General features: G+C 39.0%; 1 protein-coding gene across 3 annotated transcripts in view; it reads left to right on the top strand.

The window, feature by feature from the left end:
- LOC104594717 (Transducin/WD40 repeat-like superfamily protein) overlaps positions 1–16,462 on the top strand; it is an 82,966-nt gene that overhangs the window by 48,851 nt on the left and 17,653 nt on the right. For all 3 annotated transcript variants that reach the window (XM_010255192.3, XM_010255428.3, XM_010255262.3), the window contains exons 14-18: positions 14,084–14,165; positions 14,250–14,426; positions 14,501–14,554; positions 14,820–14,912; positions 14,991–15,056. In XM_010255192.3, coding sequence (XP_010253494.1) covers positions 14,084–14,165; positions 14,250–14,426; positions 14,501–14,554; positions 14,820–14,912; positions 14,991–15,056 — 472 coding nt within the window. The remainder of the gene's footprint in view (positions 1–14,083; positions 14,166–14,249; positions 14,427–14,500; positions 14,555–14,819; positions 14,913–14,990; positions 15,057–16,462) is intronic.

Genomic DNA, 16,462 nt, shown 5'->3' on the forward strand with positions numbered 1-16,462 from the left:
ATTAGTTGATATTGCCTTGCATAAAATTGAATGGCATGTTTCTTCCTGTATCTATGAATTAGGTCAGTCAATAAAATTATTTTTGGATATTTCTGGATAACAATGGTCGTGTTGGCTGAGAGAACCTCTATTTTTTGTTGGGAAAATGTAAAAATATTATTGATGAAAGTCCTGTTAAAGTTTTATATCATGTATTCTTGTCCATGTTGTCAGATAAGTGGTTTTCAAGAGAGTCTGGATGCACCAGTACGTGTTTGAATTTTTGAATTTTAGCTGTTTAAATGCATGAAATTCTATTCTCCTAAGTTCTAGAATTCATGAAGAAATTGAATTTGAACATAAAGCTCCTAATTTGATAAATTTTTGCTTCTTGAGAGACCTGGTACATACACCTATTTCTGCAATCACCAAATTCTACCCATTAAATTATGAATACCATTGAAGAGGAACTGAGGAGTTTTATGTTCATTGCTTATTGGTATCAGATGAAATGATATGAAAATATTATCCACTTTTATGAAAAACATCCTGAAACCAAACAATCCAACTGATGAAAAGCTCAACTTAAACTTTGTTCATTTTCTCATCATGCCCACTGTCTAATATAGCAATCTCTTGTCTCATCTGGGTAACTTTCTTCATCTTTCTCCCTTTTTTTATACCGCTCCATATGGTCCCAGCATCAAACTGCCAAAATCATTTGAAATTTGTCTCTTTTGTTTGGATTGATCAAAACCATAGGCTCTATTTTGGCTTGTGAGAAAATTTGGGTGGGATGGGATGGGATGGGATGAGAAAGTGTGAAATTTCCACAGAAAATTCCTTTTCCCATGTTTGTTTTGGAGGAAAATAAATAATTGAGAGAAAAATGTTTGGTTTGCTTATACTTCATTGCTATTAAAGTGTAGCCACTAAGGTCAATTTTCAGCAAGTAGAGGGAACCCATGGGACCTCTTAGGGTTTCTTAGATTGAGATGCACCTGCCACCTGGTCTTTTTCTAGATCAATATTATCTAACTTTGAAATCCAACTCATGTTCAGTTTGGTCTAACAAACCTCACTACAAGACACAGTTCCAGTTGCATATTAAGAATTGCCTACATTATTGGGCTATTTTTGATAGGCAAACTAGCAATTTCATTTCACATCAACGAAACAATTTACAAACAATGTTTATGGGCAGATACATTAACAAGAGATCATAAACATATCTAAAAACCACCTGCCCAAAGCGAGAAGCTAAATTTCTAATTTTATTTAAGAGAAAAGTCATTTGTCATGAGAGAGCATGCTATCTTGTCTTCAAAGTCAAAATTATTCTTTTTTTCATTAAATCCCTGAAATGAATGATATTTGAAGTTCAGAGAAAAAATTCCAATAGTATACTGGAAATTACATCTGGAGAAATAAAGTTAATAAACATCAAATCCACAGTCATGTACACGGCCACCATCCGAGTACCCTTTGTTACCCAGAATAAACAGGAAAAATAATAAGACATAGGTCTGTCATAGACACATAACACACGTTTGATAGAGATGCTCTTATAACACACAGAACAAGAACACTCTACAAGAAAAAAAACACTCAAAACAAAACTTAAATGGGCTCATCTTTCCTTGACCCATTTAACTCAAAATCTACCCCACACTACCATAATTATAAGAAAAATAAAAAAGATTAGAGTAGTCACACTTTCCCCTAAAATATTTACACAACTCTTCTAGCAGATCACCTCTTTTACCACCACCCCCATTTCTGCCACTATTGCTTCTACTACTGGAGGTTCAGGTGCTGGCTGTCGGAACTCTGTGCAGTGGAATTCAATTTGCAGCCTGTGGTGCAAAGGTGTAGAATCCATCAACCCCTTCTTGATATCTGTCTGTAATTCTCTCAAGGGGATTGCAGCCAAGAAGTTCTTTATATACTCTTTATATGAATCCTTCCCTCTGCACATGATCTCTTCAGCTTCACTGTTTCCTGATTCATCTGGTTTTGTTGGTACTACAGACACTGCGTCTGGGACCTCCTTGGGGTTGTTCTGCTGGACCTTTCTGTATTCCAGATTTTAGGATATAGGCCTGGTTACATCCTTCAAAGAACCTCTCTCCCAACGTGCCAATTATGTAGTAAGCTTCTGGTTGAGCCTTGGGAATGAAAAAATAGTACACCAGCTGACAATGTAGATTTGGGGGTCCCCATTATTGGGACTCCCCAACCCAGTACGGCTGATCTCATCCCAGATGTTGTCAAAGGACATTGCACCATGCAAAAAATCAAAACCCCCTTAATTCATCCAATCTGGATGAAAGAATTTAATGAAAGACTTTCTTGGGAGAACAGATGCAAAATGAGTAAAATATTGGATTACCCTTTTATGCATTTGTTCGAAGAAAGATAGCCTAAAACTGAATCTTCAATTAAACCACTTCTTCATCAAATGAAATATAGTGATATAAGAAAATAGAGAACAAGTAGTTCCATTATACTGTCAAACGACAAAGAAACAATATAGATTTGAACCCCTCCCCCAAATCTTCAGCTCATCCCAGTCTAACATGTTACCAACATCATTAAACAACCAAAACGGAATGAAAACAAAAGTAAATGGTTTCAATTTGCAAAAGAAAGGGATGAAAACGTTACTTCAAGTTTGGGTTCGAACACTGTTTTCTTGGTAAACACACAACAGGATCTCAGAATAGTGAGAGAAGAGGAGGGAGAAGGGAGAAGAGAGAAGAGAGAAGAGAGAAAAGAGAAAAAAGGTTTTGGAGAGAAGAACATCAGTTGGCGGCACCAGCCTTTTTGATATTTTATATTAGGCGACCATTCAAAAAATAAAACAATGTAAAATTACATATGTGCCCTTGCGGCACTAAACTAAAGTAAGACTAGCTTATTCAACACTCCCCCTCAAGTTGGGGCATAGATATCAATCATGCCCAACTTTGACACATTAGTCATCATGCCATGAGTGATGTAAGCCTTTTGTAAATATATTTGCAAGTTGCTCCTTAGAACTAACATATGGGGTGCACACTTCCCTATTAACAATTTTCTCTCTAATAAAGTGTTTGTCAACCTCAATATGTTTAGTTTTATCATGAAGATCTGGGTTGGCTGCATTGTTGATGGCAGCCTTGTTATCACAATACAAGGACATGGGGCTATCAAATGGAAAACCCAGTTTGCTCAACAAATTCTTTATCCACATGGGACATTGCTTTATACTCAGCTTCAACACTAGACCTAGCCACCACGCTTTGTTTTTTGCTTCTCCATGTGACTAGGTTTCCTCCCACAAAAGAACAATATCCACTAGTGGACTTTCTGTCGTCAACTGATCCAGCCCAATCAACATCTGTATACACTTCAATCTTTAAATGCCCTTTCTTCTGGAATAGCAAACCAACTCCTAGAAACTTCTTTAGATATCTGAGGATTCTCTTGGCTACCTCTAAGTGTGTGGTCTTAGGAGCATGCATGAATTGGCTAAGAACACCTACGACATAAGCAATGTCTGGCCGGGTCATGGACAAATATAGGTGACTTCCCACAAGTCTTTTGAATTACTTTACATCCTTGATAACCTCACCACAATTGTCACCTAGTGATTTAAAAGGCGCGCCTCAGGTGCACAAGCGAGGCGCACTTTGGGGTATGCGCCTCGCCCATTTCTGCCATGTCTATAATTTTTACAATATTTTCATATGATATTTCTGACATTTCCGACATGTTTCTTAAAAGGCAATAGAAGTTATAAAATCATTATTTTTTATGTGAGAAACAAGAAGTTCAGACCCTAACATAGACTTGTTCGGGCTTGCCTCGAGGGGCGTGGTACAAAGGCGACTCAAAAAATCAAGAATGCAATATGTTTTACATCACATTAACTACTTGAAGCAATGCAATTAAGTCAAAAAAGAGATTGTGGGTTTTACATGATTGAAAATGCTTTATATGTTTGCTTTTATTTTTAAATTTTCATTTGAATACGCTTTACATGTTATGTTTATGTATTTTAATTTTAGATAATAGGTTTTTAAATCATTTATTTTAAAATTTAAGTTTATATTTTTTATTAACATTATGTTCAATATTTTTGAAAATTTTGCTTTTTATTTCTTTTGTAATTTTGCGCCTTTCTTAGAAAGGCGCGCGCCTTAGGTGCAAATTAGCCCTTGTGCTTTTAAAACACTATAGTCACCCAATTTGTGATTTGGATCAACGGGAGAGTAAGCTGGCTTAACCCCTAGTTTTCCTAGTGATTTAAAAGTGTGCCTAGGCGCACATGCGAGGCGCATTTTGGGGTATGCGCCTCGCCCAGGTCCTAGGTGCACCTCTTTCAAAAGGCGCGCGCCTGGTGCGCCTCAGCCAAGGCGTGTGCCTTTTTAAAATTTTGCGCTTTTTGCTCTTTTTTTGAGTTTAATGGCTGGGCCGGAGGCTCTGCCCCCGGACCCCTGGAGGCAAGCCCGAACAAGTCCTTGTTATGGTCTGAAATTCCTATCTCACATAAAAAATAATGATTTTACAACTTTGATTGCCTTTTAAGAAGATATTTTATTGCAATGAATGAATGAACAACATAAGCAAATAGGGGGTTCTCTCCACTTTGCTTGTTCGGGCTTGGCTTAATGGGCGTGGTCAGGGGTCTAGGGGCGGAGCCCCTAGGCGCACGCCTAGGCACATTAGGCGCATGCCTAGGCACACTAGGCGCACGCCTTTTGAAAGAAGTGTGCCTATGACCTCTATGCACCTAGGCATGCCTGAGGCGTGCCTTTTAAATCATTGGGAAAACTAGGGGTTAAGCCATCTTACTCTCACATTGATCCAAATCACAGATTGGGTGACTACAGTGTTTTAAAAGTGCAAGGGCCAATTTGCGCCTGAGGCACGCGCCTTTTTATGAAAGGCGCAAAATAAAATAAAAAGCCAAAAAAATAAAAAAAAGCGCTTTTTTTGCGCCTTGCACTTTTAAAACACTGAGTTTTCTTGAATCCTGTAACAGATCTAGGATGTATTTCCTTTGAGAAATGATGATCCCATTTTGTGAGCGGGGCCATTCCAATTCCAAGGAAATACCGTAGGGGACCTAGATCCTTCACCTCAAATTGGGGACCTAAAGTAATAGGACCCCAGACATCAAAATAAACAATATGGAATGGAAAATCAGATTTATTATTCCTTGAAGTAAAATTATATCTACAATGTTTGCTCAATTGACAAGTTTGACATGTGAAATCTGACACTGACCTTGACTTAAATAAATCTAGTAACAAAACTTTGAACGATTCAAAAGATTAATGACCCAAATGACTATGCCATAAATGGACTTGATTCTTACTAGGCAGACTCTTAGACTTAATAGCCGCAAGACTAGCTTTATTATCTAGCATGTAAAGACCATCCACCATACAACCTCTATCAATCATCTTCCCCAATGCCAAATCCTGTATCACACAAGAGGAAGGGAAAAAGGTTACTGAGCAATTTAATGAATTTCTTATACTACTAATAGAGAACAAGTTTATAGCTAGTTTTGGAACATATAGAACATCAGAAAGGGTGAGTCCAAGAAGAAGGGAGATGATTTCTTGACCAACTATGGTGGAGAAAGAACCATCAATAAGTCTCACCTTGTCTCGACCAGATGATAGATGATAAGATGTGGTTCGAGGCTCACCTTGTCAAGGGAGATGGTTCCTTGACTCGTCATATGGTTCGAGGCTCCAGAATCTATTATCCAAGGAGGGTTTGAGGGATGTGAGGACACATGGAAAGTTGTGGCAGAATTACCATTACCTGATGTAGACAGAAAGGAAGTTGAGGGGGGGGGGGGGAGAAGCAGAATCCATCTGGCGGATTGCCCTCCCATACAGCTCCAAATGGTCACGGAAAGAATTAATGATATCTTCCCTGGGATCAGTCACGAAAGGGATCATGGTAGTAGTTGATGATTGAGGCTCCTGACTTCTTATTTTGGTCTGATTTTTTACTCAGCTCCTTCGCCCACTTTGGCTTCCCATGAAGTTCCCAATATGTATCCCGAGTATGTCTAGATTTCTGACAATGTGTATCCCGGCTTCTTATTTTGGTCTGATTTTTATCCTTGTCACCAACTTACGAATATTTTCAGACAAGGAAAGAACCTCGGAAAACATATTAGATCTAATACTGTTAAGGGTAGCCCATTGGCTGAAAACTATGGAGCTGTTCTCAGATTATTCTGTGGCTGATTTGGTAAGAAATTGGAAAGTGATGGCTCCCTCTGCCCTCCTCCCTCTGGGTTCATAAAACTGAATTTTGATGGTAGCTACTTAAGGAACCTAGGGCCTTTTGGGATTGGGGGAGTGTTCAGGAATGAGGATGGGGCTATCATTGCTTTGTTCTCAGGCCCAATTGGAGAAGGCGACTCTCTTAGGGCTGAGATTCTTGCAGCCCTGGCAGGTATCTAAAGAGCAAGGGAGTTGAACATCAGATGTTTGGTCCTTGAAGGTGACTCGGAGGCGGTGATTAGGTGGCTAAAGGAAGAAGACAGCAGTTTGTGGAGTTATAACAATGAAAAGAAAAATTTAAATGGCTGAGTAGGGATATTGTGTTGCATTACAACTGAGTGAAAAGGACTGCTAAATCATTTGCTTATGGGTTAGCCAAGCAAGGGGTGAATAGGGAATCCATTTTTTGGGCTAACTTTTGAGTTTCTTCCTTTGTATTCTATTGGCGGGGAGTTAAGACATTTTACCTCCCCTTTTTGTTCCTTAAGTTTCACATAGGTTCATATCATTAATAAAGTTTCTTGTTACTGATAAAAAAAAGTCACTCCTCTTGAACGAATTACCACCTCCCATAGCAACACTCACAACAGTCACCGGTCATTAGACCCACATAACCCACTCACCTGGGTACAGAAGGATCAATTTGATCCACAAAGTTGAGGAGAAAAAGAAAAAAATACCTTTCACAGCATTTGGCTTCCCTCCTTGGTGTTTTCTGGGCCCACGACCAAGAGGGTAGAGGAAGAATCACACAACAAGCCTCCTCACGTCAACCAGAAGTCCCTTTTCTTTGATTCGATCACGAATGGGCAGAGAGAGAAGCTGAAGAAAGAAAAGGATCTTAGAATAGTGAGAGAAGAGGAGGGAGAAGAGAGAAAAGAGAAAAAAGGTTTTGGAGAGAAGAACATCAGTTGGCGATGCCAGCCTTGCGGCACTAAACTAAAGCAAGACTAGCTTATTCAACAAACATGATGGTGGATTTGGCTTCAATCTGAAGAACATCAGTTGGCGATGCCAGCCTTGCGGCACTAAACTAAAGCAAGACTAGCTTATTCAACAAACATGATGGTGGATTTGGCTTCAATCTGCAAAAAAAAAAGGGATAAAAATGTTGGATCTGGGAATCCAATGTGTATTTTATTAATTTTGCAGATGGAAATCCTACACACATCAATGGGAAAAATGAAAACAAAGGCTAATGGAGGTCACCGGAGAAGAAAGGAGTTTAACTCCAGCCAAACTTTTGTTGGAATTTGAAGAAAGACGACGGGGAAGAAGGAAGAATGGACAAAAAATAAAACAGCAGGATAGACAAAGGAAGTGAAAGAAGATCTGACTGTTGGAACGGGTTGAGGTCAAAGAAGAAGAGTCTTTTGAGGCTCTTTTCTGAAAAGACCTAATAAATTTTCTTAGTAAAGTTTTCTCACCAGGGTCGCATTGTTTTAGTGCGATCCTGCCTACTCAGTTTTGGTATCCCACATCCCACGTTTTTTTCATCCCATCCACTTTATTTCCCTCAAAACAAATAAAGGAAAAAGGAATATTTTTAGAATATTCCCCTTTTCCCATCCCCATCCCACAAACCAAATGGAGCCTTAGAAGTAGTTCTTGAAGTGGCACTCAACCATCGGAGGGTTGGTTTTCACTGTATACAATCAAGGAATCTTGACTGTAGATCAAGTGAATTGATTTGATATTTTTGAGATTTGTGGATAGGAAGTGAGTTCAGTCAAGGTTTTGATTATAATCTTGTTACAAGCAGTACTGGGGAGAACTTGAATGCATTGGTTCTTGTGGTAAGCTTAGTTATATTATTAGTGATGTTGTATAACTAGAAGTTATAGATCCACATTATGCCAAATGGGTGTAGGAGAATGATATTGTGCTGCCATAGCTTGTCAATTCAATGCATCTATATAAGTAGAAGATCAAGACTGTAATCAGTCTTGAATCCTAATAGGTTTTAGGTTTACAAAATAGAAGAAAAGTGAGAGAAAGAAGAGAGAATAGAAGAGGAGCAGGAGAACACAAGTGGTTGAAAGGAGGAACAGATCCTAACAGATCTGCCGCCGCCACTTTCTTATTATTTATAGGTTATGTTTAGTACACAATGGAAAGGACACATCTGCCCTTAGTACTTACATAATAAATAAAGTAAATAAAAGCTGAAATAAATAACAACTGAATTAACAAACTGACTCAAACTGACACTACTATAACTATAACAAATAACTACACATGCTGTCCTACGAACACAGTGGGGACCACTGCAGTGGGGCCCACATCAGTGTTCTCTACATATATAAGCAAAAACTGCCTATGGATGAAAATTGCAAAGGAGTGTGAAGGGCAAAACTTTTGTTTCTTAGAAAACTAACTATTGAAGGAGACTCCAAATTGGTAATGGACTGGTTACAGAGAAGGGAGGCAAAGATCTGGAACTACAGCAATGAGAGGAAGGTCAGATGGCTGACAAATTACATGGAAGTGATTATACAATGACTCAAACTGACACTACTATAACTGAAACAAATAACTACACATGCTGTCCTACGAACACAGTGGGGACCACTGTAGTGGGGCCCACATCAGTGTTCTCTACACTCCCCCTCAAGTTGGGAGTAGATATCTATCATTCCCAACTTGGATTGGTCTGTCTCTAACTTCTTCCTTGGTACAGCCTTGGTGAGGATATCCGCGAGCTGCATATTAGATGTGATGTACGGAAGACACACTTCTTGTGATGTGACCTTTTCTCGCACAAAATGTCGATCAACTTCGATGTGTTTAGTTCTGTCATGCTGCACTGGGTTGTGGGCTTTATTAATAGCTGCCTGATTATCACAATACAGCTTTAAGGGCTTTTCATAGTCAATACCCAACTCTTCAAGTAGTGACCTCAACCATAAGATTTCAGCCACTCCATTAGCCATTGACCTGTATTCCGCTTCAGCACTGGATCGGGAAACAACACTCTGCTTCTTACTCCTCCTAGAGACAAGGTTACCTCCCACAAGGGCACAATATCCAGAGGTAGACCTTCTGTCATCAACACTCCCAGCCCAATCGGCATCTGTATAGACTTCCACTCTCATGTGATTATTGTTCTTGAGCAGTATACCTTTAACCGGGCATCTCTTCAAGTTTGCTAATATTCTCTCTGTCGCAAGAAGATGAGAAGTTCTAGGGGAGTGCATGTACTGGCTAACAACACTAACTGCATAGCTGATATCCGGCCGAGTGAGGTAGAGATATAGGAGCTTTCCAACCAACCATTGGAACATAACTTTGTCTTCAAGAGGCTCCCTGCCTTCTGCACTAATCTTGTGATTTTGTTCGATGGGTTTATCAGTCGGCTTAACCCCCAACTTTCCAGTTTCCGCCAACAGATCTAGAACATATTTTCTTTGAGAGATAAAAATCCCCTGCTTGGATCTAGCAACCTCAATACCCAAAAAGTACCATAGTGCACCAAGATCTTTCACCTCAAACTCTTGATGAAGGAGTCGTTTGAGGGACTCAATCTCATGATTGTCATTTTCTATTACCACAATATCATCAACATATACTGCGAGTAGTGTCAGAGAGGACTCCACCCTCTTGATGAATAGTGTATGATCTGACTGAGCCTGTACATAACCAAACTTTCCAAGGGCTAATCTGAACCTATCAAACCAGGCTCTAGGTGACTGCTTCAAACCATACAATGCCTTGTTTAGTCGGAAAACCTTCTTACCTGTCTCAGTATCATAGAATCCTGGAGGCAACTGCATGTAAACCTCTTCCTGTAAGTCTCCATTTAGAAAGACATTTTTAACATCCATTTGAAACAGGGGCCAAGAATGATTTGCTGCAAGGGATAACAGAACTCGGATGGTGGTCATCTTGGCTACTGGGGCAAAAGTCTCCAAGTAGTCTATACCATAAGTCTGAGTGAACCCCTTTGCAACCAGCCGGGCTTTGTACCTTTCAATAGAGCCATCAGCATTATGCTTCACAGTGAACACCCATCTGCATCCCACCGGTTTCTTTCCTTTTGGTGGGTCAACCAGTGCCCAAGTATTATTCTTCAACAGGGCATCCATTTCAACTTGCATTGCATCTTTCCATTCTGGAACTGATAAGGCTTCTTTCTTCCGGTCCCTTTCTGAGTCACCCCTGGCTTTGGTTTAATAGCTGTCAAGGCTGGGAAAGAGGGCTGAGGCTGCATCATGACTTTCCTCTTGGTCTCTTCGCTATGCACCAGGGAGTATGCTTGAGAAAGGGTCACACTATCTCTTGTCAATATCTGTTGTCGCACAATGTCATAATCTGAATTCAAACCAGCCAGAAACTTAAATACCCTATTCGTCTCGACTTGCTTTCTGTGAGTTTGTGCATCTTTGGGACTCTCCCACTCAAGGGTCTCTAGATGGTCAATCTCATGCCACAAGGATTTCAAGGTAGAGAAGTAGACAGAAACTGGCTTCTCTCCTTGTTTAAGGCTGTTCACCTCACACTTCAGTTCATAGGCTCTGGCAACATTATGGGGTTGGGAATAGGTTTCTTTCACAACATCCCATATCTCTTTGGCTGTCTTTGCCCACAAGAAATTTCGGCTGATATGTGGTTGCATAGATTTACACAGCCATGCCATAACCAAATAGTTCTCTTGAACCCACTTGGTGTATGTTGGGTCCTCCTTGGAAGGTTCTTTCACATCTCCCAAGAGGTAACCCAGTTTTTCCCTTCCTCCAATAGCCATCATGGCTGATTGAGCCCACTTCAAGTAATTTGACCCATCAAATCTCATAGTTGTAATCTGAAACCCGGTTTCAGATACACCACCAAAACTGTTGTTTCCAAAACTACTTTCTCCCTGACCCTTAAACTCCATCTTTGATCGAGAATCAGTGGCTACAAACTGTTAGAGCCACTACTGCTATACCAGAAAACAGAGTAAAACAAGCAGGTCTGAAATCTGATCTGAAAGCAACACAAAACTGATCTGAAATCTGATTTGAAAAACAATCGCCTATCACAGTATATGCAAGAAATCAACTCAAATCTGATCTGAAATCAATCGGCATGCACAGTATCAAGCAGCCTGTCGATCTGAGATGCTATTTTCTAAAATCACTACTGTGGGGCCCACTGCTGCGAGAGCAAAATTAGGGTTTCAACTGTAGGTCTGAAATAAGTGCGTAGCTGCACTCTCCAAACAGTCCGCACAAGTGGGACTTATCGTAGGGCAATATGAAACCCTAAAAACTAATCACCTCTGAGAGGGGGGGTTCGGCCCAACAGTCAAACCCTAGAAACAAACTTAAACACAGTTCGGCAAGTCAAACCCTAGAAACAAACTGGAACACAGTTCGGCCCCTCCTTCTAGACAGGTTCAACCTATCTCGACTGATTGCAGTCTCTGAAAACTCAATAAACTGGAACACAGTTCGGTTTACTGTCTTCTAGGGTTTCCTGAACCCTAACCTTCGCTGCTTCTTCCTGATTACCAACTCTCTGCAAGCCGCGATAAGTCTTCAACAGTTGCGAACTTCTCCTGGTAATCTCCAAGATTCAGCCACCGAATACTTCTTCAAAGCTTCCTGCCCTAGCTAGTCGTCATGTGGTCGGCTGGACTAGACACAAATGAGAAGCCCTAGATAGGCTCTGATACCAAGTAGAAGATCAAGACTGTAATCAGTCTTGAATGCTAATAGGTTTTAGGTTTACAAAATAGAAGAAAAGTGAGAGAAAGAAGAGAGAATAGAAGAGGAACAGGAGAACACAAGTGGTTGAAAGGAGGAACAGATTCTAACAGATCTGTCGCCGCCACTTTCGTATTATTTATAGGTTATGTTTAGTACACAATGGAAAGGACACATCTGCCCTTAGTACTTACATAATAAATAAAGTAAATAAAAGCTGAAATAAATAACAACTGAATTAACAAACTGACTCAAATTGACACTACTATAACTGAAACAAATAACTACACATGCTGTCCTACGAACACAGTGGGGCCCACATCAGTGTTCTCTTCATATATAAGCAAAAACTGCCTATGGATGAAAATTGCAAAGGAGTGCGAAGGGCAAAACTTTTGTTTCTTATAAAAACTAACTATTGAAGGAGACTCCAAATTGGTAATGGACTGGTTACAGAGAAGGGAGGCAAAGATCTGGAACTGCAGCAGTGAGAGGAAGGTCAGATGGCTGACAAAATACATGGAAGTGATGATACAATGGGTCAAAAGTAGTTCTAATTCCTTGGCCTGATGCTTTAATCAAACAAAGGGGTGGGAAGAGATCTTCTATTTTGGGTGCAGTTGTAAGAAAAAGATTTTTGGGGAGCTATAAGAGGGTTCCTCTCTCATTGACTATAAGGGGTGGGAAGAGATCTTCTATTGGCCAAAAAAATGTGGTAGTGATGTATAAATTAGGGGTAGAAGTCACTGGAACTCTACTTTTCTACCTTGTAGTGAATCTGGCAAGAAATTAATCATTAATCATCTAGAATTTGTAGAGTTTGAAATTGCCAAGGGTAAAATACAAAATAAATTTCATTTGAACTCTAATGTGTGGAATTAGAACATTAGTAATGCAAATAATTAATTCCTATTAGGCTTCATCTTACTTACTATGGCTTCAAAATATACTTTTGTGTGGAATTAGGAACTTGCCTCCTAACTAACAGGTCTCAGAATTATATGCAGCCCTCAGTTAATAACAAGGTTCCAGCATGTCCTATTGATTGCAACTATTGCTGACATGACCCAGGCCATCATTGACCAACACTTTCCTTTGTATGGATTTAAGCTGCATCATGACATCATGCAGGAACAATAGAAAGAATTTCAGCTCATTATCTTCCCTTCATTTGATTTATTTCTTTGTACAAATGTCTAAGACAGTACACAGAACAAGAAACTATCACGAGTTTTAAGTATATTAATATGGACAACAGAATAACAGAGCTTAAATGTGTGGGAACTTATTGAAGAAAGCAGGACCAATATGGTATTACTGGTATTATGAGTTATGACATACAAAGTGTTGTATACATTACTTGTTTTACAAGTGTTGCTTCTGTGATTGTAATCTCCCCAGCTATAGTAGCAGATATAAACTCTGGACTCCTTATGGGTAAGACCTGGAATAGAAAAAAATAACTTATTGTTATCCCAAAAATACCTAATGATATGTGTTAATGATTTATATGGAGAAAAGAAAGCAAACCTGGCTAGTTAGCTGGTTGATTCTGTGATTGTAATCTCCCCAGCTATAGTAGCAGATATAAACTCTAGACTCCTTATGGGTAAGACCTGGAATAGAAAAAAAATAACTTATTGTTATCCCAAAACATACCTAATGATATGTGTTAATGATTTATATGGAGAAAAGAAAGCAAACCTGGCTAGTTAGCTGGTTTGCCAAGAAAAATTACTTTTATCAGCGACTACATTCTTATTCCACATGTACTGTCATATACCGATGTTTTTGGAAGTTTGATTCTAAATATAATTTGCAGTTGTGGTCCGTAAGTTATCCTTGATAAATCTGAAAATTTACATCATCTTTACCCTTTAATTCATCGAATAAGTTTTTTGATAACCTATTGCATTGCACTTCTGTGGTTTGGGGAAAAATGAAATGCTCCTTCAGAGCGTTGACCAGATACTGAAACTTAGGTTGGTGGCAAGTTTTGTATCCATTGGATAGCATTAATGGAAGGTTCTACTAATAGAAATTAGAAATCAAATTCTGACACTTTTCTGGAAAGCATTTAACATTTTGTGATTCTTTTTTTCCCTTTTGTTTTATTGTCAGTGTTAAGATCTGGCTTGGAGATACTGGTAGATTGCTCAAATCATCAGAAGTTAGTTGTGCTTGCTTTTCCTTGCTGAAGGAGGTGGTATTATTTTCTATATGTGCATTATTCGTTTCATTCAGTTGATATTAGAAGGGTAGTTGACATCTGTATTTGTTTAAATAGGTGTTAAACACTTCTCCAGTCCCAGTGTCAGTACTATCAGTAATTTTTCCCATACAAACCCTGGATGAAATGCTCCTGGCAATTGGAAAAGGATCAGGATCATTGGAAGTATGGAGGTGTGGCATATCCAGCCACAAGTTCCAGAAGTTTGGTTCATATGGTGCCCATGAACATATTGTAAGTCAACAGTAGTGAGGTTCTACTTTTGTCACCTATCGATGATTTTCACATGTTTTATGATCCTATAACAGGTTACTGGTATCGCTTGGGCATTTGATGGTCGTTGTTTGTACAGCTGTGGCCAGGTATTAAAAAGGGGTTAATTTTTACTATCTTGATGATTGTTGTTCTGAAGTTTTCTCTTATGTTATCTTTTATTCGTCTTGCTATTTCTCTATACATCTTGTGTGTATCAACATGTTGATTGCATTAATGTGCAATGTTATTACCAAAAGAATGGCATTAATCTGTCATGTTCCATATTCCATTTTATTTTTCCATTGCTTAGAGGGTTCTTTTAGCCAATTCTGCCATTGCTTAGAGTTGGTCCTGTGTTGATGATGATGATAGGATAATTCCATGCACAGCTGGATTTTACATGGGAACTCCCTGCATGAAGTGCCTATTCCTTCGAATTCTTTTGGCCTGAAAAGCTCCTTTGATGTATGATATGATACCTCTTGGTCTTTTTCTAATTTTGCATTTCCTTATTTACTTTTTATTCATTGAGCTTATTTGCAGCATCCACTTGTATACGATTCATGTTTCGGTCTAGCAATATCTCCTGGAAACTTGGCGGTTGCTGTGGTATGAAAATCTTACTTCTAGAAACTTTGTCAATACTGTTTTTAACAAAATCTTAATTATCATACAACTGTCAGTTGGTGTTGGTGGTGTTTCTTGGTTGGACAATGCAAGATTGGATTCAAGGTTTAAAATGTTGGTTTCGGTGGAAATATCGATCACCCAAATATAGGAAACATGTTGGAATTGTTAGAAATATCGTATGTAAGTGTTGTAAAAACAATGTTTTAGAAATCGACCTAGAACCGGAACCAGTTTGGCCACCAGTTTCCGGGTCAGCGGTTCGCCCATTCAGATTTAAAATAATAAAAATTAAAAAATAAAAAAAATAATTAAAATAAAAACGGCCAAAAACCGTTGTCCGGGTTGATGGGTCGATAATTTGACCACCCGGGTCAGCGGGTTGCTTATCAAGTCAGCAGTTTTGGCCCAGGAACGGTTTTAGGATGAAAATAGCTGGTTGCTTGGATGGTTCCCGAGTCAACCGGTCCGACTGTCCTGACCAATCCAGATTTCAAAACCTCGTGTAAAAATTATAGACATGGAGGAAACATTGTGAAATATGCGAAAGTATAGAATGATATTTTATGAAATGATAATAGAAGCATTGGTACACTTTTTGAAATTATTATCTTGTTCCAATTCATTAAACACAACTAATAAACTAAGGTTATAGACAAAATAATAGGTTGTGAAGTTGTTATGTACCTTAATAGTTAAAGCTACATTATAGAATGAGTTCAAGCAAAATTTAGACTCAGAAAATGCAAATTATTCTAATAGATCTACCAAATAATCTATTGTAAAAACAAAAACTAATATTTAACTACATCTTTGAAAAGAATATCAAGCTGGCTCATTGATGGGGATCGGTCCATGCATTACAAGACCTATTCTCGTAAGAAGAAGGCCAACAAACAGGTTCTGATTTGGCATGGAGAAGACTCTTGGGACTTGGACTGATCTGGTCAGGGGTATTTTCGTCATTTTGACCAGCTCAATGTGGACTCGGGCTATAGCATCTTGTTCCTATAGCTTAGTAGTGTTTGTCTTTCAATTTTCAGTTTATTTGCATTGGTAGATAGAAAGTTATTGTGTTTCTTGATGCACAAGACAAAGAGTGGCACTTTTTGTAATTATGGTGAACAGTGTTCCGGACCACACAAGTCACTCTCTAAATAGATGTATTCTCTTCCTTTTGAGGGTAATGAATGAATGAAGATTTCTTAAGAGCTCTCTTGCTGTATGGAGTGATTCCTACAAACCCTAGAGTGATTCTAGGACCCCTTGGAGTGATTCCTTGGGATTTCTCTCCTTTTTTCTCTTTCTCTACCCTTTCTACTCTTTCTTCCTCTCTTTTTCTGTCTTGTGTTAATTTGTTCCAACCCTACTGCATCAATTTTGGTATC

This window comes from Nelumbo nucifera, chromosome 3, assembly GCF_055504915.1.
Source record: "Nelumbo nucifera cultivar China Antique chromosome 3, China Antique-T2T, whole genome shotgun sequence".
Taxonomy (NCBI): domain Eukaryota; kingdom Viridiplantae; phylum Streptophyta; class Magnoliopsida; order Proteales; family Nelumbonaceae; genus Nelumbo; species Nelumbo nucifera.